The following is a 21,334-nucleotide window of genomic DNA, read 5'->3' as shown; positions in this document are numbered from 1 at the left end:
CACTGCATATAACGTTCAGGTTAATCATCTTCATATACTTAAGTGCCATGTTTTAAATACTGGAATGCCCACAGCAGCATAATTCCAAAGAAGTCCACTCAACAACAGCTGAACAGTCCCCCTGTGATTCTTTTATTAGAATTCCAATAATAATGAATAATTTCAAATCAATCATAAAAAAATATTTGAGGTACAGAATGTGCATACAGTACAAAGCAAATTTACAAAAAGGGGGGGGGGAGTTTGTGGAACAAAAGATCAACAACTACAGGAAAGACACAAACATGAAGGGACTACAGCAATGCCTTCTGTGCTCCTCACACGTCATGAGCACCGCAAGACCGACAGGCTGGCTGAGAGATTCAGCACTCTGTACGTGCCCTCGTGGGGGGTGGGAGCAGCAGGAAGGAAAGGACACCATATGGGTCTATGGCATCTTTGTGATAAGCCTCTTTCCTTCCTGTCCACTCCCCCCTAAATATTTCCTGGAGCCATTTCCTCTTCTGGTTGCAAATGGGCTTTCCAAATACCACAGTATTCTATGCGTGCTTGTATGTGTAGATATAAAGAACACTGCTGTTTGAACAGTGCTTTAGAAGTAGAACAGTGCTTTAGAAGTAGGGACATCCACAGTTGGCTTAAAAACTGCAAGAATCCAAGAACAAATCTTCTGGCATGTATTTCTGGATTTCTTCAGCAGGGCTCATGCGCATGGCCTGAGCTTCTCTAAATAAATGAGGAAGGGCAAGGAAGAGGCCAAGCACACTCCCTGGCCAGTATCAGGGAGGTGCGACAGAGGCCTCCTGCCAAAACTGCAGACTAGATTTAATCCCATCCTGTGCCTTGAGTGGTTGCTGGAAACAAGGACTCGAGACTTAAAGAGAAGGAGGTGCAATGATGTCCCCATCCTGCAAATATTCTCCATGCCTTTTTGAGAATGACAGCAAGCATTGCTGCACAGGCCAAGGTGCAAAATGGACCAGCGGCCCAGGGGTGCATGAAACGAAGTACTGCAAGCCATAGGCACTTGCAAGAAAAGCAGATGGGCTACTGAGCTACGACTTACTGCTTCCTCTACAGAAGGCACCCATCACCAACTCTTTGGGCCTTAAGACAAATGGTACTGCATTGGCTCAGTATAAAACTACACCCACCCTCCCCAACATGCAAAGCGACTAATCCCCCACTTGCTTGCACAAAGATGATTATTTGAATGCTGTGACTGGATAAACATTTACCTCGCTCCAACTACCCATCTTCATGAAGTGGCACTATTGGCTATTTGGGGACACAGTAGGTAGGAGAAGTGAGCAATTTCTTCTGGGAATGTTACGTACATACAACTCTAATTCATTAGATCAGCCTCCCCTAACCTGGTGATCCAGATGTTTTGAACTACAACCCCCACCAGCATTCGTTTTGGCTCATGGGAGATGTAGTCCCAAAACATCTGGAGGGCACCAGGTTGCTCAGAATGGGTGCACCCACCGATATAACTACAAGGAACTGAGAAAACTCAGCCTCCTGGGCCAGGATCCCTCCTCTTAGCAATAAATTAGTGTAGTTCCTGCGTACTGTTAACTGTGGGATACTGCTGGGAGCCACAGGATAAGCCACACGAGATGCTCATTCCATGAGATGCAATATTGAGGCTGAAAGGAGGTTTAAAAGGCTCGGTCAGACTCTCAGGAGTATAAGAATTGCAAAGACGTAAGCTGCAGCAATCTAGTTCTTTGCTGAATGAGCCAACCTGTTTGGAAAAGAGATCAGTCATGATTTTTTTAAAACTGCCCTGCCGGGACTAGCATTCTGATAATGCTGCAGCCACATGCAAACAAACTGATGATTTGTAATACTGAAATAAAGGGGAAGAGTTAAGACATGGAGAAACCCAAAGAGAATAAAAATAAGGTTTCATGGAGAGGGAGAGGGAGAGGGAGAGAGAACTAAAAAGAGGACAATGTGAACTCAGAATCTATTTCCATCTCAGACCTGGGGAAATATACACAGCTTTCGAGGAATGGAACCTGCTATATATTTTGACAACACTGCATCTTTGGTTTATTTTCCGTGGTCGGGGGGACGTGGATAGGGACCACATTGTTGCTTGGTGACATGTCATTCTCGCGTCTGTCAGACATTTGCTTCTGAGACACGATGCGATATATTTCTGAAAGAGGAGGAAAGGTGTCACTAACAGAGGCAGCACCTGTCCTATGGCTGAAGCCCCTCCATCCCTCCCATGGCAAGCTGGGCAGTCCTGGATTGCAACATGCTGCCACCTCACTTCACTCCCAACTCTGACCATTTTCGTGGGCAAGCAACCCAACATTCCCACTTGCAAAATTTGGGCATAATGTATGCAAGTTGTCACCAATTCAACTCGTGCAGTAATGAGTTCTCTCTTTAGTAGAATTTGGAGTGTATTTTAACGTGTGCTTTAAAAGCAAAAAACAAAAAGGGTTGGTAAAACCAAGTACTATAACAGTGATGGGAAACTTGCGGCCCACCAGATATAACCGGACTTCCATCAGCCCCTGCAGTCAACTTGGCCAACGGTCAGGGATGATGGGCACTGGAGTCCAGCAACAGATGAGGGGCTGCAGGTTTCGCACCTTGCACATCCACTACAGATAAGACTGTCTCCACCGGGCTTGCCTCCCGCAACTTTCACCTGGGACGGCACTCCTATTCAGCTGCCCCACAGGGAGTGAGAAGAAACAGGATCTCTCTGTTGGCTGTGCTGAGACCCCCAGCTCAACAGGGATCCTCCTTTCCCTGAATGGTCACTTGGCAGTTGCCATGCCACCAACTGACAGCAGAAGGAGAGAAGAGAAGCAGGAAAGCTCCATCAGCTCTGCTGAGAGACGAGTTGCCACTGGTACCCACTTGCCACCTATCAGCAGCCGTTCTGAGAGGCTGCAGAACAGAGAAATAGATGAGAAAGCAGGGCCACTCCACTGGACTCACAGAGGAACCAGCTGCCTTCAACTCCTCCTCTCCTTCAACTGCTTCCATCCCAGCTGGTCATTATGAGAACTTTGTAACCTAAAGGACGGGTGCCCAAGTCTGCTTGTTTTCCTCTTCCCTCCCAATCTCTTTCGTTTTGTGTTGCGTCTTTTAAAATCGTAAGCCTGAGGCCAAAGACTGCTTTTATTATTGTTGTTGATCCGTAAACTGCTCTGGGAGCCCCTGGGGATAAAATGCAGTAAACAGAGTCATTTATTCCCTGGCCTATCTGCCAAAACATGCCTGCATTGAGGACATGGGGAACAAATTGTACACTGCAGCTTCTGCACAATCTGGCACTAGCTGCGATGGGTAGGATAAGGGGGCAGAGAAACACTTCCCTGCCTCATTATTAGGTTTTGAAGTTTTCTGGATATACCCAGGTGTGAGGACATGGCTGGATAGCTAGTTTTAGAAAAACATTTAAATAATTTGGTCAATGGAGCCTCTTCCCACCATAAACTTGTAAACACCATCATAAATGCTCATTTCTAATAAGCTGTACTTGTCCACAGCTTCTTTCAATAAAAGTGGACACATAATTGGATTTGATCCGCTGAAGGGTCGCTTTCTAACATTCCACTGAGTATACTTTGCTGGTAGCTGAATAGTTTGTGCAGGAAAGACCCACTTGGTACAGCTATTCAGCGCCTTAGGCAAAATGAAGAGGAATCATAGCTCAGTGGCAGAAGTTTATATGCAGAAGGAAGGTTCCAGCTTCAATCCCTGGCTGATCTAATTGAAAAGAGATCTTGGGATAACTGTTGGTGTTAACTTTCACTGCAATGAATGTAGACGGCACTTGACTCGAAAGGCCAAGGGTCTAATATAAGGCAACTTCCTATGTCTGCTCATTTCCACACAGAGGAACTGAGCAAATCTACAGTGATGGCAGGAAGCAGAGGATGTGCTGTTACACACAGAGAACAAGTGGCTCTGCGGTGATCTCAGCACCGAGGGGGCCAGGAAAATGTTGCTGCCAACAGAGATGAGCAGCCTCCCTTGTTCCTCCGCCTCTCAGCGACAGGACACAAAAGGTGGCCAGTTAAGAGTTGACTGCCAGGGGCCCAAGAAGACATCAATAGCTGTCTATCAGCAGGGCTGCCATGTACTCTGTGTGCTTAAAGAAAATTCTGTGCCCAGGAAACCCCAGATGCTGTAAACAAACTGGATTCTGCAACTAGTTTCAATTATGTTTCTTTTCAGGTGCTTGCTTACTCTGCATAATTTATCCTGCTTTTCTAGATATGGGACAGGCAAGGAGCTATTAACAGTGGTGGAGCACCTGCTTTGCATGCAGAAGGTCCCAGGTTCAATCCCTGGCACCTCAAGATAGGGCTGGGAACACCTCCTGCCTGAAACCCAAGAGAGCCTCTGCCAGTCAGTGCAGACAACAATGAGTTAGTTGGACCAAAGGTCAGACTCCATATAAGGCAGCTTCCTCTGTTCCAAAGAAGTACCGCTCCTTAACTGCTGGAAATCAGTTTATGGCTTCCACTATTTTGGCAGGCGTTGCCCGCCCCAGCCTTCCCCAAGCTGGTGCCCTCCGGGTGTTGTTGAGATGACAAGCCCCATTCTACTTGATCACTGGGCCACAGGGCTGATGGGAGCTGGAATCCTAAACATCTGAAGGGCAGCAGATTGGGCAAGACCAGCCTGCACACTTCCAGGCATGCCTATCAAGGGAGAGAAAGCAAATTCTGGTGACAGGCTAGGGAAGGGGCCTGCTCAGAAGAAAGTAGGATCTAGGGAAGAAGTGATGGATTTGCTTCAAAACGCAAGATTATCAAAAATGTTGCCATAGCAATCTTTCCCACCAAGTAGGTGCATAGCCAATCTTGCAAAGAAAAGACTCAGTCCTGGGGTAGGACTTTCCTGGAAGAGCCTCTCTAATCTACACACATATTATGTGCCCCAACAGGGAGGATCAATGGAGGCATGGAAGAAGATCCCAAAATCCTCCTCTGTTCCCTAGAGGAAAAAACAGCCCTAAGGTACCACCTCCCTGTTTGCCTCCAGCATCAAAGACTCTGAGGTTTCCCAACTCCCAGCTCCGCATTTCGTTCTCATGGCCCACACAGCTCTCCCACATCAGTGCCAAGTCACCTGTCAGAATGGTCTGGAAAGCAGCTTCCACATTCGTCGAGTCCAAAGCTGAAGTCTCAATAAAGGAAAGGCCGTTCTTTTCTGTGAGAAAGAGCAGGAAGTTGATTAGATCTGCCAGTCCAGTGAAGAGGCCTGAATAAAAGGCTGCCTTGCTTCAAGCTCAAGAGCTTCATAGCTTCCCATCGCAGCCACAGAGACCAGGAGCCCAACTTCACACCCATTTTTGTGCCTTGGGCTGTGCTGCGTGTGGCCTCCCTAACACTATGTCTCCCTCTTCCTCCAAAATGCTCCCCAAGCCTTGCTTTCCCCCATATTTTCTGCCCTGCCAGCTTCAAAACTTTGCACAAACTCAAAAACCTCAAATTACGAAAATATACTTTTGTCACAGTGCAAGCTGGTCAGTAAATCACACAGTTCAAAGCTGGAGTTAACTCTTTATTAGCAAAACATGATCTTCCCAGACTTGGATGAGTGTCAGACGTAATGAGCATAGCAGCTCAAGCCCTGTGGGTCATAACATCAGTTGCTGAGACTAAAAATCCTTGCCTCCTCACAGCAGCTTATGTCTCCGCCTCTCCAGGGCTTCTTGCAAGCAATCAGACTGCAGCTTGTTTTTGCTCCTCCTGTTTCATACCTCTCCTAGTTCTGGAGTCAGGGGGGTGGGGAGCCTGTTGCAGCAGGAGGGGGAGACCCCCTGGCTTCTTCACCAGCCTGACTCATCGCCGCCTCTTGACCTCCCTCCTCCCACTCACCTGCTTCAGCCTGCTCCTCTGATCCTTGACTTCTCTCTGCCACAGGCTCTCCCACCTCACTAAGCCCTGTTACCCCTTCAGCTTCCGACACTTCCTCTTCCGAGACTTCTCCCTGTCCCAGCACCACTCCCCGGGCTCTGAACCTTCTTCCTTTGGCGGTTCCCGAGCTGGTTCCTCCCATCATTCCTCTGTTCCCAACCAGACCATGATAACTAGATCGTACTCAAGAAACATACGGTGGTACCTCGGGTTAAGTACTTAATTTGTTCCGGAAGTCCGTTCTTAACCTGAAACTGTTCTTAACCTGAAACACCACTTTAGCTCATGGGGCCTCCTGTTGCCGCTGCGCCGTCAGAGCACGATTTCTGTTCTGATCGTGAAGCAAAGTTCTTAACCCGAGGTACTATTTCTGGGTTAGCAGAGTCTGTAACCTGAAGCCTATGTAACCCGAGGTACCACTGTATACAAAACGAAATACACAAATAGGATACTAAGTAATGCACAATGGAAGACAGGTTGTGAACCTGTTTCGACTGTTAAGTCTTTTACCATCCTGTCACAATAATCTTCACTCCTTGGGAACAGCGGCATGAAATGTTTGGCTGTCTGCCTCTCACAAAGCGCAGGTTTTTTTTGTCATATGCTAGAAGTCAGGGTCAGCTTCTGTTAAGTGGGTTTACGAAGAACTTAGATGAGGGTGCTGTATAAAACAGTACTGAACCCCACGAATTTTGTGTGTATTTTAAAAAGCTTCTTCCATCACATGGATGAGAGGGCTTTCAAACACTCCTCAGAGAGGAGAAAGAATAAAGCTGGCTCAGGTTCAAGGTTTCTCTGTCGATCCTCTCTCGCTTCCTTAAGTGATTAGCAAAGTGTCACCTGACCAAAGAGGAGGAAGTCTTGCAACCATCAGAAAATTGCACCTTAGCTGCAAGATATTTCATGACTCCCAGAGAAGAGGAGGGGAGCCGCTTCTCTGGGACTGAGGCCATGAAACCCAGCTGCCAACTTTCCCCTCCTCCTGCAAAATTCCTCTCTGAACTGCATGTGGCATAAATCAAGCATTTTTAATCATGATTAGTGCAGAGGACTCAAAGCCGCATTCCAGAGTGGAATGAACTTATCCTGAAAACCAACCAGATTTATGAACAAGTCAATGTCTTGAGGTCACAGCGGATGCCTCCACATTGCTAATTGCTCCTAGCCTTGGGGGAGTGAGGGTGAAGGGAGAGAAGAGGGGGCACTCTCATTTAATTAAAGAAGAGGCCAAGATGCTGCTTAGACTGCTCGCTGCCCCTGCCTCACATTTCGACAAGTTACACACAAGCATAAAAATCCACAGATGGCATCTGTCAAAGGAAAACAGATGTCAGGAACTCACAAACTCGGCTGGTACCAGTCACCGTTGCCGGGCAGCCCAAATCCAATACCCAGGAGACAGTGAGTGGGATGGGGTGCAAAGCGGTCATGCAAAACTCCAAAGCTATTGCCTCCTGCTTCTAACTAGAGGACATCTAGAAGCAGGAACGTGGAAGAAGATAGGAAGCTGCCCGATACCCAAGGGCAATGGGTACCTGATTGTTGCTGCCATGAGTGCTGGAAGGAAGGCCTGCTCCCTGCTGGAAGACCTTGGCCTAGGAGGCAGGGCCCAGACTCACCCTGAACAGCTAAAAGGCTCCTGGGAGGCCACTGGGACATTGATACAACACTTGGGTTGGGGCAACAGGCTAAAATGTTTTAAACGGTTCCAATTCTAGTTCCTCTGTTTCATTTTTGTCTGGCTGGTGTTGGTTAAATGTTTAGTTGGGGTTGGTGGTTACTTTGATTTGGGTATAACTGTAAACTGTTTATTATTGTTGCTATTATTGCTGTCGTTGGTTTTTATTGATTTATTGGTTTGTTTGTTGTTTGTATGGGATACCGTATTTTTCGCCCTATAGGACGCATTTTCCCCCTCCAAAAATGAAGGGGAAATGTGTGTGCGTCCTATGGGGCTGAAGCCTGGGGCGCGCTGAGCTCAGCATGCCCCAGGCTTTGAGCTTCGCGCAGCTCTCGGCAAGCCGTGGGAGAGCTCCCTGCAGGCTTCGGGCTTCGCGCAGCTCTCGGCAAGCCTGGGGGGATCAGCGCAACTTCCCGCCGGGCTCCCTAGGCTTGCGGATAGCAGCCTGTTCTGGGGGCTGGGGAAGCTCGGGCTTCCCCCGCCCCAGCCTCGCGCCTGGGGGGAAATAAATTTTTTTTCTTTATTTCCCCCCAAAAAACTAGGTGCACCCTATGGGCCGGTGTGCCCTATGGGGCGAAAAATACAGTATCTTGTTTTTTAATAGTTGATGTTTTGTTGTGTTTTATATGTTGTAAGCCACCCAGAGTGGCTGGGGAAACCCAGCCAGATGGGTGGGATATAAACAAATTATTATTATTATTATTATTATTATTATTATTATTAAGCTCTAAGCTCCCTGCTAGTTCTGCTACTCTTTGTCTATGGACTGGATCTTGGGCCTTTCGTATGAAAAGCACATCTTCATGACTAAGCTTTGCACAGGACAGGCTGAGGAGGAAAGGTACCGTATTTTTCGCTCTATAACACGCACCCGACCATAACACGCACATAGTTTTTAGAGGAGGAAAACAAGAAAAAAAATATTCTAAACGAAACAGTGGATGTATGATTTTTGTGGTTCATGCTGTGGCCACAGACATGTGATCTGATGGTGAGTTTGGGGTAGCCCAATGCTAAAATCCTGAGGATCCATGTGGATCCATGCTTTGTAACCATGTTTTTGCACCACTGCGGCCCCAGGCAACAGTGGATGCGTGATTTTTTTGGTGCAAGCTGTAGCCATGGACATGCTATGTGATCTGATGGTGAATTTCGGGTGACCCAGTGCAAAAATCCTGAGGATCCATGTGGATCCGTGCTTTGTAACCAGGCTCTTTGTCCCTCTCTTTTCCCCACTCAGTGGCTCTTCTCCTGCTTTGCTGTTTCAAAGCGAGCCATGGAGGAAGGAAGGAAGGGGAACCATGGATCCTCTGCTGACGACTGCAGCAGATCCCCCTGCCATCCGTAGGCATTCGCCCCATAACACGCACAGACATTTCCCCTTACTTTCTAGGAGGAAAAAAGTGAGTGTTGTGGAGCAAAAAATACGGTACTCTAGATAGTTTGACTTAAGAGCAGCAAGTACTGACATGACCTGGGAGACCAGAGTTGAAATCTGACTGGGTGACCTTGGACCAGTCACTCGCTCTCAGTCTAACCTACCTCACAGGATTGTTGTGGGCATTCATTAAGGAGGAGGAGGAGGAAAACTATGTATGCCATCTTGAGCTTCTTGAAGAAAAGGTGGGATAACAATGCAATAAATAAATTTTAGACAAACATTATCCTGCCAAGATGCAGATTATCCTGTAAAAGATACACATGGAAAGAAGTTGTAGGATATGGTTGAAATAAGGACACCTCCTTGCAGGTCTCAGCCTGGCCAGATAACCCTGGATTCAATGATGGGGGGGGGGGAGGGGAGGCAGGAAAAAAATGAAAGCAAGAACCATCCAGACTTCTAACATATTAAGGAGACTGGATCATCTTCCTCTTCCCACACTGATACCTAGGAGCTGATGGCCCAACAATTAGCAAGCGCCAGGTGGCAGAAGCGACAAAATCTCTGGAACCTCAATAACCGCTTCCCACCACACAGTTACAGAGAAATGCCTCTGAGTCACCTGTTTGAGTTTTTCCAGCAGAGAAGTGACCATGATGCAGGACAGGGCCTTTTCAGTTGTGGCACCCGCCTCTGGAATGCCCTCCCCAAGGAGGCTAGTCTGGTGCAGAGGCTGGAGCCTCTTGGGCTCCAGGTGACAAGCTCTGTTTCCACATTTCAAAAAACTTGGGGAGTTTTACAAAGTTTCAAACTGGCTCTGCTGTTGTTGTTTTAGTATTGCTTTCCATTTATTGTTAGCTTTAAATTTTCAGCAGCTGCTCTAAGAGGTTTTGCAAGAGAATCATAAACTGAACAAAACAAAGAAGTATTCCTGCAGCAACACACTGGGGCCCCCCACCCACTCACCTGCAAAGGCTCGGGCCTCATCCGTCGGAACAGCCCTCAGGTGGCGCAAGTCGCTCTTGTTGCCCACCAGCATGATGACGATGTTGCTGTCGGCGTGGTCTCGCAGCTCCTTCAGCCACCGCTCCACGTTTTCATAGGTGAGGTGCTTGGCGATGTCATAAACCAGCAAGGCCCCCACGGCACCTCGGTAATAGCTGCAGGCAGAAGCACACAACCCACGTGAGCCCACAGCAAGCACAGAAAGGGGGCAGGGGAAGGAAAGCTCAGGCCTCGCCAGGCTGCCCAGTGGGGCATCACGACACTCTCCAGAGAGCCAGTGTGCTGCAGTGGTTAAGAGGGCTGGGTCCTAGGACCTGGGAAACCAGGGTTCAAATCCTTACTCAGCCAGGAAGCTCACTGGGTGACCTGGACCAGTCACTCACTCTCAGCTTACCCAACCTCGCAGGGTTGATGTGAGGATAAAATTGAGATAGCGAGAACTATGCAGGCCACCTTGAGCTCCCTGGAGGAAAGATGGGATATAAAGCAATACATGCATTTTAAAAATTGGCTCCACTTCGTACAGGCTGCATGTGTTTCACAACTGCCCCAGGACCGCCCCAGCCCTCCCCTAACCTGGGGGCTTCCAGATGCTCTGGGCTACCAACTCCCATCATCCTTGACCAGATGCCAGGCTGGCCGGGACTGCTTAATGATGTCAAGTTGTTGGATATTTTAATTTTACCAACTGGTGAGGATTAGCTGCCCTTAAAACGCTGGTGCATCGCTGGGAAACCCAGCCAGATGGGCGGGGTATAAATAATAAATTATTATTATTATATATTATCAACATCGCAGTACATCGCCAAAGCGCAATGTTTGGCTGGTGATACATCGCCACCCCTAGTCAGGGGCAGAGTATGCACTGCCTTCGCCCAAGTGGGAAGTTGCTTGTGCTGGATTTACACTGCTTCTTACGTGAACTGCTCTGAGAACAAGCATATCTGTGGAAAATGCAGCAGATAAATAAACTGACTATGGTGAAATTGACTAGGATGGGAGGACACCAGGGCGGGAGGGGCTGGCACAGCCTCTTGCCCAATGCATAATTTGGCCTTCCGATAACCCCAACTTATTTCCAGTTTTTCATCCTGTCGTGACTTGGTTTTATAAGTTGCCCTGTTACAGTCATTTAGAGAGAGAGAAGTAAATGTGATTATATGCATCATCACTACAGTTGACCTAAAATAAAAAAAAAGTGGTTAAAGCTCTTCCAACAGCAGCTGCTGGAAAAAAACACATCCCTAGCTGGCCTGATTTTGGAGCCAGTTTTGGACTCAGTTATCCTACAGCAGGGATGGAGAACCTCCAGCCCATGGGCCTAATCAGGCCTGCCAATTCTCTCCCCATTTTGGCCAAGCCATGCTCACCTGCCTCCATCATATATGAAGCCACGTACAGGGCAGATGAGGAAGGGACTTGGCTAAAAGGACCCTCTCATAGGGCAGTTTTGGGCAGCACTTTCAGAGGGGCTGATTTTTCAGATCCTCAGAAGCATTGCTCAAAGTGCTGCGCAAAACAGCAGACAGAAAAGGTCACCTGATGTCATCGTAAAGTAAGATGATTTGATAGGTGGATGGTGGCTCTGCCTGCCAAGTGGAGGCAGATATCAATCTGGCCTGCCAGGCTAGAAGGCTATTGATTTTCAGCTGGTGGGTCACATGATTTCTGTATTGCAGGGGGTTGGACTAGCTGGCCATTTGAGTCCTTCCAACGCTACAATTCAATGAACATTGAAGACTAGCAACTTAAAGAATGCAATGGGATTCTTGAATGCTGTTCAATCTAAAAAGCAGTATTTTTTCGCTGCAAACACGACGTCTGCAAGGACCATCACATAGAAAACACACACACACACTTGCAGTGCTCCTGCGTCCTGTTCCCATAAACTCCCCCACAATCCCCGGGAATGCTCTGGCGCTGGTCCACTTACGCCGACGTGATCGCCCTGTATCGCTCCTGCCCTGCTGTGTCCCAGATCTGAGCCTTTATTGTCTTGCCGTCCACTTGGATGCTCCGTGTGGCAAACTCCACGCCAATGGTGCTTTTGCTTTCCAGGTTGAACTCGTTGCGAGTGAAGCGGGAGAGGAGGTTGCTCTTGCCAACTCCGGAGTCTCCAATGAGAACAACTGGGAAGGGAAGAAAGAGAGGAGAGTCAGAGAGGAACCCAACACACTCTTTGCTCTGACACTGTGAACCTCCTTTGCTGATTCACCTGGCCCTCTGTGTAGAGAAACTGCCCAGGTAAACATTTAAGGAAACCAGGCGAGGGGGGGTTGTTACCAGAGGGAAATTACATTTTTAAGCTCCACATACTCATACACACACACACACACACACACACACACTCAAAATACTGGCTCTTGAACTAAATGGGCAAAGAAAGCAGAGGCTAAATGTGATCCTGAAATGTATTGTTCCTAATTAATCAATTAATCAAACATTGCTCATCTCTACATCTCCTGCAACAGCAGAAGGTTAGACTGGATGGCCTTTGAAGCCCCCTTTCACCTCTATTGGCTTTTGCTCATCCACCATACTGCCTTCTCAGGTCTATATATATGTAGTTGATATTGACAGCCACAATATCCCCAACTGCATAAAGCTAGAATGTTAACTTTCTTTCAGAAATAAGACATTTTAGCTGCTGTTAACATTGCAATACTAAAGTTCTTATTACTCAATAAAATTAACTGTTAGATCTGGCTCCACCCAGGCGGCAACTGCAGAGAGCTCACTTCTTTTCTCCCTGCCAGAAAGGCTACTCTGCTCCAGGTGCTCTGCAGCTGGGACTGCAGAGCTGAAGAGAAGGGCCAGAGTTCAGTGACACCTGCTCTGCTTGCAGAAGGTTGCAATCCCCAGAAGCATCTCCAGGTAGGGCTGGGAGAAACGCCCTGCCTGAAATTCTGGAGAGCTACTGATGGTCAGTGTAGACAATACTGAGCGAGATGGACTTGGAAAAGGCAGCTTCCCATCTTCCTACGCTCTGGCCTTTGGCAGCAGCCAGAGAAAAGGGGAGTCTGGGCTGTGTGTGTGTGTGTACATGCCAGCCAGTTTTTATATTACCACAAGCTGTTAAACAGCGACCTTGAGAACCATACGACTGCAAGCCAGGATATCAATCTTCAAATTTTTCTGGCTCCCTTTCGCATCCCATTTTATCTGAAAATATACACCTATGTTTACATGGTTACCATTTGAATGCTCATTTTGGTCTATGCATGCCAGAAAAGGATCCAAAGCAGAGTCTCATTCTTTTATAGGTCAAACCAAAGACTCTCCATCTGCATCATTTAAGAAGGGGGGGGGGGGGGCAGCTTGATCCAGAAAACTAACATGACCCAGGTATTTATCCTGCAGCAATCCATGGCTTCATCCTTCCAAGACTGGCATATTTGCTTCTCAATCCTTTCCTCCACTCTGAAATTACGATAAAACAATCACATGTGGGATTTCATCTTAATTAATTACTGCACAAATCTCACTGTGCGGACAAAAACAACCAGCCCTTTTTGTCGTCTCCCCCTTTCAGCTGATTCAGCAAAGCAGGAGCCAAAACTACAAAAAAACAACAGGAAGAGGCTTGTTAACTATTCATGCCCATCAGGAGTTTGATGCCAGACTAAAAGGCATCAAACCTTCCCCAACCTGGTGCCCTCCTGATGTTTTGTTTGAACTACAACTGGCTGGGGGTGGTAGAAGTTGTAGTCTAAAATATCTAGAAGGCACCATTTTGGGAAGGTTCAGCTTCAGGGGTTTCTCTGTTAATTCAGAGTAAGCCCATCACAGCTAGCGCTCTCTGACACACACACTGGAAATTAAATCCTATCACAAGGTGTTGTTATCCGACCAAAGTCAGGCAAAAGAGAAACTGTGAAGTCCAGAAGAGAACCTGGCATTTAGATGCTTCCTTTTTTTTGCACAGAAAAATCCCTAAAGTTTTTCTCATGGCCACTGAAGCCACATCTCAGCAACTCGCCAACTATACTTGTCTACCTGCAAACCTCCCATTTCTGCTTCCTGTGCCTGGGACCGTGGAAGTGTGAGCATGGAGATGGGGGTTAAAATACTGACCAACCCACCATACATAGCCACTGGTTCAATGTTTATGTGTCCCTTGACCTGCCAAGGTCAACAAGTGCATTTCATGGCTGAGTGGAGGTTTGAACCGCAATCTCCCCGCTCCTAGTCAAGCACGAAGCACCCTAACCACTATACCACCCTTAACAAGCACCCTAACCACTATACCACCCTTAACAAGCTGGTGGGTGGCATTCAGTTTGGGCAGGCAGTTTTCAACTCTTTATTGCTCCTACTCAGTGGACGCTGAGGGAGGGAGGATGTTAGTGAAAGTTGGGTGGCTCTTAACCCAAACCCATAACATCACAATTATGCAAGCGAAGCTGGGAAATGTTAATTGGGTGCAAATTCAGAAGAGCTGTCTGAGACACATTTCCCCCCTTTTCTGTGTTTGTTAATATTATGAAATTCATTTTTTAAAAAAATTGTTAGAGAAGAGCTGCCGAAGTATTTTAAGAAAAAAAATATGTCTTTTCTTTGGTCTCATGGAGCAAAGGGAAGAGTGCCCTTGTTTCCAGCTTGAGTTTCACTGTTAAGTTTAATGCATGATTTAACTTCCTTGAGCAGGTGACAGGAATTTCCAGGGTACTGTTTTCTTCCAGGGGTGGGAAATTAGGCCCCTTGCAGTAGCCAAGGGACAGCAAGGGCAGGCAGAGATTTGGTTGGGCATCATCTCACTGGTAAAGAGAGGGAGGACTCTGCAAAAGGCTTTGGAATGCAAAGATGCCAGCAAGTAAAAATAAAAAACCTAAACCAATGGTATGGCTAGAACTTATCCAAGGACACTGATAAGAAAAGCCACATGTGAAAGCTCCTGTTCATAAAAGGAAAGGAAACCAGCTTCCCCAAAGGAGAGTGTAAAAAGCATATGAGAAGGTTTACAGCATTTCTAGGTGCACAACTCACAGGACTTGCGGAAGGCCTGAAAGCCAGACTAACCAGATTGCCCAGTCCTTGTGGTTTTTATTTGTTAACAATAAAGCTGGGGAAAGCAAAGAGTCCAGGGTACACTGGTAATCAGCTGGTCTCAGCAACACCCAAGGACAAGCAGGGAAGAGACAAACTGAATTACCTCACCTCAGCGCAGTCAGGTGGCTCAAAGCTCTGCAAATACAAGCAGCTACCTCAGCCCCAATGTGTGCAGCACCTCTCCTCTTCTATGCAAACTTTCTCCAACTCCAAAACATCTGCAGGACACAACTCTCCAATCGGCAAAGCCATGCTGGCTGGAGCTGCTGGGAGTTGTAGCACAAAACAACAGGATGGCTGATGTCAGCCATTCTGAATAGGCCAGGGCTATACAAAGACCCAGAAAGGAAAGGGTGGAAACTGGAGCAACCCTGAATCAGTATGAAAGCAGGGATATAACGGAGGAGCTGTAGCCAATCAGATTTTAAAATGCTCAGTGGGAAACCTTTGTCCCTCCAGATGTGCTGAACTACAGCTTCTATAAGCCCTAGAGATCATGGTCAATGGTCATAGAGGAAGCTACAGTTCAGCAACATCTGGAGGGTCAAAGGTTATTTGCACCTAAATGAACTGATGAATGGTGGGGAAGATTGCCAGGCTCAGCTGCCAGTGTAGACCCACATCTGTAGTTATTGCAACTTATCAACTCTTGGGTTGGGGCTTGGCTTCTGTTCTTGCTGAAAGGGATTAAAACAAGATGGGAAAATGAGAGCCTGCGACAGCAAAGCTATTCTCAAACGGTTTGTTCATATGCATATTGCCAGAGTGGGGTCTGTACTATGGCCTTTCCTAAGGCCCCATTAGAGAGCAGAAGAGCATCTTCTCCAGAACGCAGAAGAGAACTCTTGGACTTCAATAACCACAAGTCATGCACAGAGAGATACTTTCCATACTTTCTTTCCTTCCTCCCCCTCTGACCTCACTATTTACAATCCCCTCCCTCCAACCATCTGTTTGTGTGTATGTTTATATATACACATGCCTGAGTCACAGAGGTGTGGGCATACACAAACACAAACACCCCTACTTCAGGATAGCAGAAGAAGTGAGCTTTATTCCACAAAAGCTTACACCACAGCAAATACGTTAGTCTTTAAGGTGCCACAGAACAAAGGCCATCCTGCAGCTAACCAAGTCCTGGGCTAATTAGGGCTTTAAATATCAAACCCAGAACCGCGGTTCAGAACCAAATTGGTAGAACAGTATAACAGGGGGAAGTGTCATTTGTTTATTTATTTGCTTACATTACTGTTCCACCTTTCCTCAAAGGAGCTCAAGGTGGAATACTGTACATGGTTCTCCTCCTCCAAAGTTTTATCCTGACAACAACCCTACATGGCAGGTTAGGCTGAGAGGCACCATGACTGGTCCAGGGTTACCCTGTAAGCTTGATGGCTGAGTGAGGATTTGAACTCTGTTCTCCTGGGCCCCAGTCCAGCACTCTAACCACTACATTACACTGTGAGAGCAATTTACTGGCTCTCACAGTAAATCAGGGTGCTACGGAAGAGATTTCTCATCACCCATCTTACAGAACTACAATTCCCAGAATTCCTTGGAAGAAAGTTAAACTATGTTTGCAACACAGGCTGTGCCCTGCTAACATCGTAAGGATGGGAGTGAAACTCAGATGTGGAAGAGGGCTACAGAAGCTACTGTTAGGATGAAATTAACCAGATTGTTGCAGATGTTGCATATCAACATAATGCATGTGAAATGCACTAGAAAGTACAGTATTGAATGCTTCTATGCAATTACCATGCAAGTGTTTAAACCTAAAAAATGCAGATACTTGCAATACATGCCACAGGTCCTGGACTACAGAGGGTTATTATTGGGACTAGTCTGCAGAGAAGTGAGCAAGGAGGGCAGGAAGCTGGGCTGCCACATTAGCTGCTTCACTGGCCTTTCCTGCTGTCTGAAGATGTCAGGAGAAGGTACACATGGTCAAGTATGTGACATGTCTAGCTGCTGCCTCAGCAGAAACTGCTGTTCACAATGAAAACATGGCACACCTAAGCATTTACAGGCCGGACAGTACGGAAAGCTGGCCCAAAAAAGCAAGGAAACAGTTCAATGTGTGTTCCCTGTCATGCAGCCTTTGTCTCTAAAACCCAGATTTATAACCTCTGCAACATTCCCTCTCTGCCCTGTTATCTGTGCAGCCAAGCATGTTATTTCCCAACACATCCTGCTCACCATCAGGGGGGGAAACTCTGCTGGGAAGAATGCCTGCACATCCAGGAGGAGGAGTAATGCCCTAATGGGCTGGTAAATGTTATGTAGTAACAGTAAGACCGGAAGTGAGGTCAGTGGAGGGATGCAAGTTCCATGTCGCCTAGAAGGAGCCACTCAAGGAGGGTACAGTTGCAAGCAGCAAGGAACAGCCAGTCTTGTTTATGCCCTGATCAGGAGTTTCACAAAGCAACAAGGCTAGATCTTGCTGCTGCTGCTGCTAACTAATCTCTGTTGAAAAACCTGTTAATAAGTCCCTTAACTCTTCACATTCAGCAGATTCTAGGCAATTAACCACCAGGGCTTACATTCTTTTGTGTGATAAGAACCAGACAACCCACAGCACCAGCACCACCGCCCCAGAAAGACAGATAAACATTCCACATTGAAACAGTTGGCTGTTATTTTTCCTGGTTTATCCCTACAAGAAAATGCACTGCATTAGAAAGCAAACAAGCTCAATCTATAATACATTTTTTAAAAATCCCACGCTTGCAACATTCACCAGTTAACCCTCTCCGTTTGCCACCCCTGCCCCTGCAAGCTGGAAGTTGAGGTTTCAACATTAAATCACTTGCTCGCTGGTTGCCATGCCTTCCTCAGTCACTTCCTTTATCTCAAAGTAAAAAGGGGGAGGGAGGGAAAGCAAAATTCCAGAGGAAAACCACACCAAGACCACAAACCAGTGGATCAGGGTGATACTTTTACAAAGATTTCACACAAAAGCAGCGAAACACATAGAGTAAACCAAGTTATCAAAGGGAAAGTTCATCTCAAGACAGTAGACATTCTTTCTGAAAGGGAAGCGGCTCTCCCTGTCCTGTATTAAGTAAAAAGCCCACAAAGTTACTAACTAGCATTATTCATCACCACAGTGACTGGAGGCCACCCCCACCGAAGAGCTCAGTGCTGATCAAAAGTCCAGCCTCACCCCTGAAGAGCTCTTTCCTAAGCCACTGGAGCAGCCAAGTAGGGCAGAAATGCTGAACACACACAGCAAGAAGGATGACAGATTTTTAACAGAACTTGGGAGATCAGACATGCAAAGGTGAACTCCAGGGGAGGCACCAGAAGGGCCTGGCCATTGGTTTCTATGAGAAAAGTCTCAAGAAAGGGATAGGGAATAGGACTATAATTACAAAACAATAGGGGGGTGTTTAGGGCGGGGAATATAATAAAAAAGGAATGCAGAGAAAACAATTCGTTCAAAGTTACTTGGCTTCGCAACAATAAAAGGGCCAGATTCTACAGTAGCCAACAGATATTGCCACCAGTCCCCTTTTTGCTTTGTGTCACCTTTTCACTTACTGGGGGAATCTGATATAGTAGCCCCAAGTTATGCCTTCCCCACTTCTTTTTTAAGGTTTTCCAACTGCACTGCTCTCTTTTTATGGTGAGAGGATGTGTTCTGGGGTATGCAAAGAGAGAGGGGAGGAAAGAAGTCAACAGAGGCACACACAATAAGAAGAGCCTAGTTATGGCACTGGTCTTTATCGGATAAGTCGGAACCCATCACTGCTCCACCAACTCTGTACTGTCTACAATGACTGGCAGTGGCTCTCCAGTGTTTCAGGCAGGGAGTCTTGCCCAGCCCTACCTGGAGATGCTAGGGGTTGAACCTGGGTGGTTCTGCATGCCAAGCAGGTGCTCTGCTGCTCAATTGCAGGAAGAGAGGTTGTGGGACTGGATCTCCTGTTTAGACTGGTGTTCTTCCCTATATTTCTGCTCCAATCAGCTGCTGTACTCATTTTGTGTTGAGGCAGATACCCCCCCCCCTTTTAGCCTCTTGTTGGCCATCACAACTAAATAGAGCCTCCATGTCCCGATGCATTATACCTCTCCAAGTATGACTTGAAGCATTCCTTGGGGGCTTTCCAGAGACCTCTGGCCAGCAGCTAGAGCAAACTGGAGGATGGGGACTAGAGGGATCCTTATGGTTTGATCTAACCAGGGTCTTTCTTATGTTTAACACATACCTGCCCATGTCTTTTACTGGATGTTGAACAACTCACTGATTTAGCACACATACGGACATCTATTTTAACTTCACTTCTGGGAAGATGCCATTTTCCAAACTTTCTCTTTAGTTGCACTCCGAATGAAAGAAGGGATGGAGGAAAACTGTTTCAGGGTTCTCTTTGTAACCCAGCCCAGTAACCCCACTGTGCTGACTAAGCCTGATGTTTTGTAGCCTAAACCTCTGAAGAACACAAGGTTGAGGAAGGCTGTTTTAGTCAAGATGTCCAATCTTCCCCACCCACCCCTCTATGTTGTTGCTGCCCTCACTGGGCAACACAGCATGTCAGTCTCATTAAGCAACTGCTGGTGTTGAAAGGCACTTGGGATAATCTTAAGCAAGAGTGCAAATTCAGGATCACACAGATTAATTACACCTTGACAGTTAGGATTTATTATATCTACATTCTTATTTTATATCCCACTCCCTCACCCAAGGAGGTAAAAGTAGCACATATGGTCCTTCTCCACATCCTCTCCTTTTATTCTCACAACAGCCCTCTGTGGTAGGTTAGACTGAGAAATCATAACTGGGTCAAGGTCACCCAGCAAGCTTCATGGTCAAGTGGAGATTTCAGCCTGGTCCTTTTCAGCCAAGTCTGACACTTTAAACTTGGGCATATAAAAAAGAGAACAGGGTCACATGTGCTGCCCTGACCTCCTTGTGGTAAAAGTGGGATATAATAATGCAAACTGAAGAAATCCTAACAGTTACCCTGTGTGTAGCAAAAAGAATCTGGTAGCTTTTAACCAAAGTGTCAAGACTGTCTTCACCCCACTTTAGAGACATCCCAGATTTCAAAGGCCAAACACAATTCAGCCAACAAAATACAACAGACATTTTACAACACTCCATTGCAAAGTCCCAATACAAAGCCCGTCCACTAGTCTGGTGAAACAAGTATTAAGTATGAAAATCATTAAACGATTTTTTAAAAAAACAACCCTGTCCAGCGCCTAGCAAGGGTAGGCTTTCTGATGTGCCAACAAGGCTTGAGATACTTTACTGAGAAGGACTGGGGGAAGGGGAGCCAAGGCTGTGGACTGTATCCAACCACATTAGACTCGGAGTAGGCCCACTACAATTAATGGGCCTATGCTAAGCGCGTTCATTAATGGGTCTACCCTTGAGGAGGACTAGCACTGGATACCACCCAAAGGGCTGGGGCGAGGGAGAGGCAAGGGGGTCGGCTTCAACCAACTGCATTTCACTCATAGAGGAGGCCCCTGGGAATTAATGGACCTTAGTCAGTGGTGCTCCATAATTGTCTATCGGTCTCCTCTCGAGTAGGGCCGGAAACCATCCAAGGAATCCTGATCGGGAACCGGAGGGAGGGGGAAGGGGGGGGTCTGAAGCAGCCCCCAGGGAGCGGGGGGAAGAGGCGCGGCGGGGTACAAGGGATGCAGGCCCACCTTTGAAGAGATAGTCGTACTCGTCGTCGCGGGAGCCCCCCATAATGACGGCGGCAGCGGCGCCTCCTCCGACTTCTCAGCTAACAAGGAAGCGATAGCCAGAGAGCCCCTCCCTGCGCCTCCTGCTGCTGCTACTGCTTCCTCAGGATCAGCCGCACTCCGGTTCCGCCCACTAGCCGGCCCTTCCTTCCTTCCTCCTCGCTCGCTCGCCGACCAGATACAGCTTCCGGGAGCACCGGCTTCCGGCTTCCGGTTCGCATGAGAGAGAGGCCATTTTCCGCAGAGGGGCCGCTCCGTAGACACGTATGACGACACTTCCGGGCACTCAGGGCACCAACAGAGGGACCGGGACAACGACTTGAAAAACGTACGGAGCGCTAATTATGTTTAGGAGGGAAGGAAATCGGAGACTGGCGGGTTTCTGAATACACTTCCGGTTTTAAACTTGGACTTGTTTTCTGAGGCAAAGGCTTTCATCAGAGAGTTTCCAGATTCCTAGAGCGGCGCCGCACGAAGTCCTGAGAGAATGCGTTCAGTAGTAGATAGGTAGCCGTGTTGGTCTGCCATAGTCAAAATAAAAAAAATTCCTTCCAGTAGCACCTTAAAGACCAACTAAGTTAGTTCTTGGTATGAGCTTTCGTGTGCATG

At 47.3% G+C, this 21,334-nt stretch overlaps 1 protein-coding gene across 1 annotated transcript; it reads right to left on the bottom strand.

Annotated features, from left to right (window-relative positions):
* Nucleotides 1-111: 111 nt before the first annotated feature.
* On the bottom strand, nt 112-20,894 carry RAB11A (RAB11A, member RAS oncogene family). The gene is made up of 5 exons (XM_081171328.1): nt 20,687-20,894; nt 11,907-12,102; nt 9,935-10,128; nt 5,116-5,196; nt 112-2,170 (listed from the first exon to the last, which is right to left on the bottom strand). Exons 1-5 carry the CDS (start codon nt 20,727-20,729, stop codon nt 2,031-2,033), a joined length of 654 nt encoding a protein of 217 aa, XP_081027454.1. The 5' UTR covers nt 20,730-20,894; the 3' UTR covers nt 112-2,030.
* Between the last annotated feature and the right edge of the window lie 440 nt (nt 20,895-21,334).

The sequence above is a fragment of the Podarcis bocagei genome, assembly GCF_964188305.1.
Source record: "Podarcis bocagei genome assembly, chromosome: 14".
NCBI classification, from domain to species: Eukaryota; Metazoa; Chordata; class Lepidosauria; order Squamata; family Lacertidae; genus Podarcis; species Podarcis bocagei.
This window is presented reverse-complemented; position numbering and strand designations above follow the sequence as displayed.

Bases quoted from the DNA above. Each gene is read 5' to 3' on its own strand.
- RAB11A (XM_081171328.1), bottom strand. From the start codon at position 20,729: ATGGGGGGCTCCCGCGACGACGAGTACGACTATCTCTTCAAAG. The intron at 10,129-11,906 runs GTAAGTGGACCA...TTCTGCCTGCAG, and splicing joins TACAGGGCGATCACGTCGGC to CTATTACCGAGGTGCCGTGG. The intron at 5,197-9,934 runs GTGAGTGGGTGG...TCTTTCTCACAG, and splicing joins TGAGGCCCGAGCCTTTGCAG to AAAAGAACGGCCTTTCCTTT.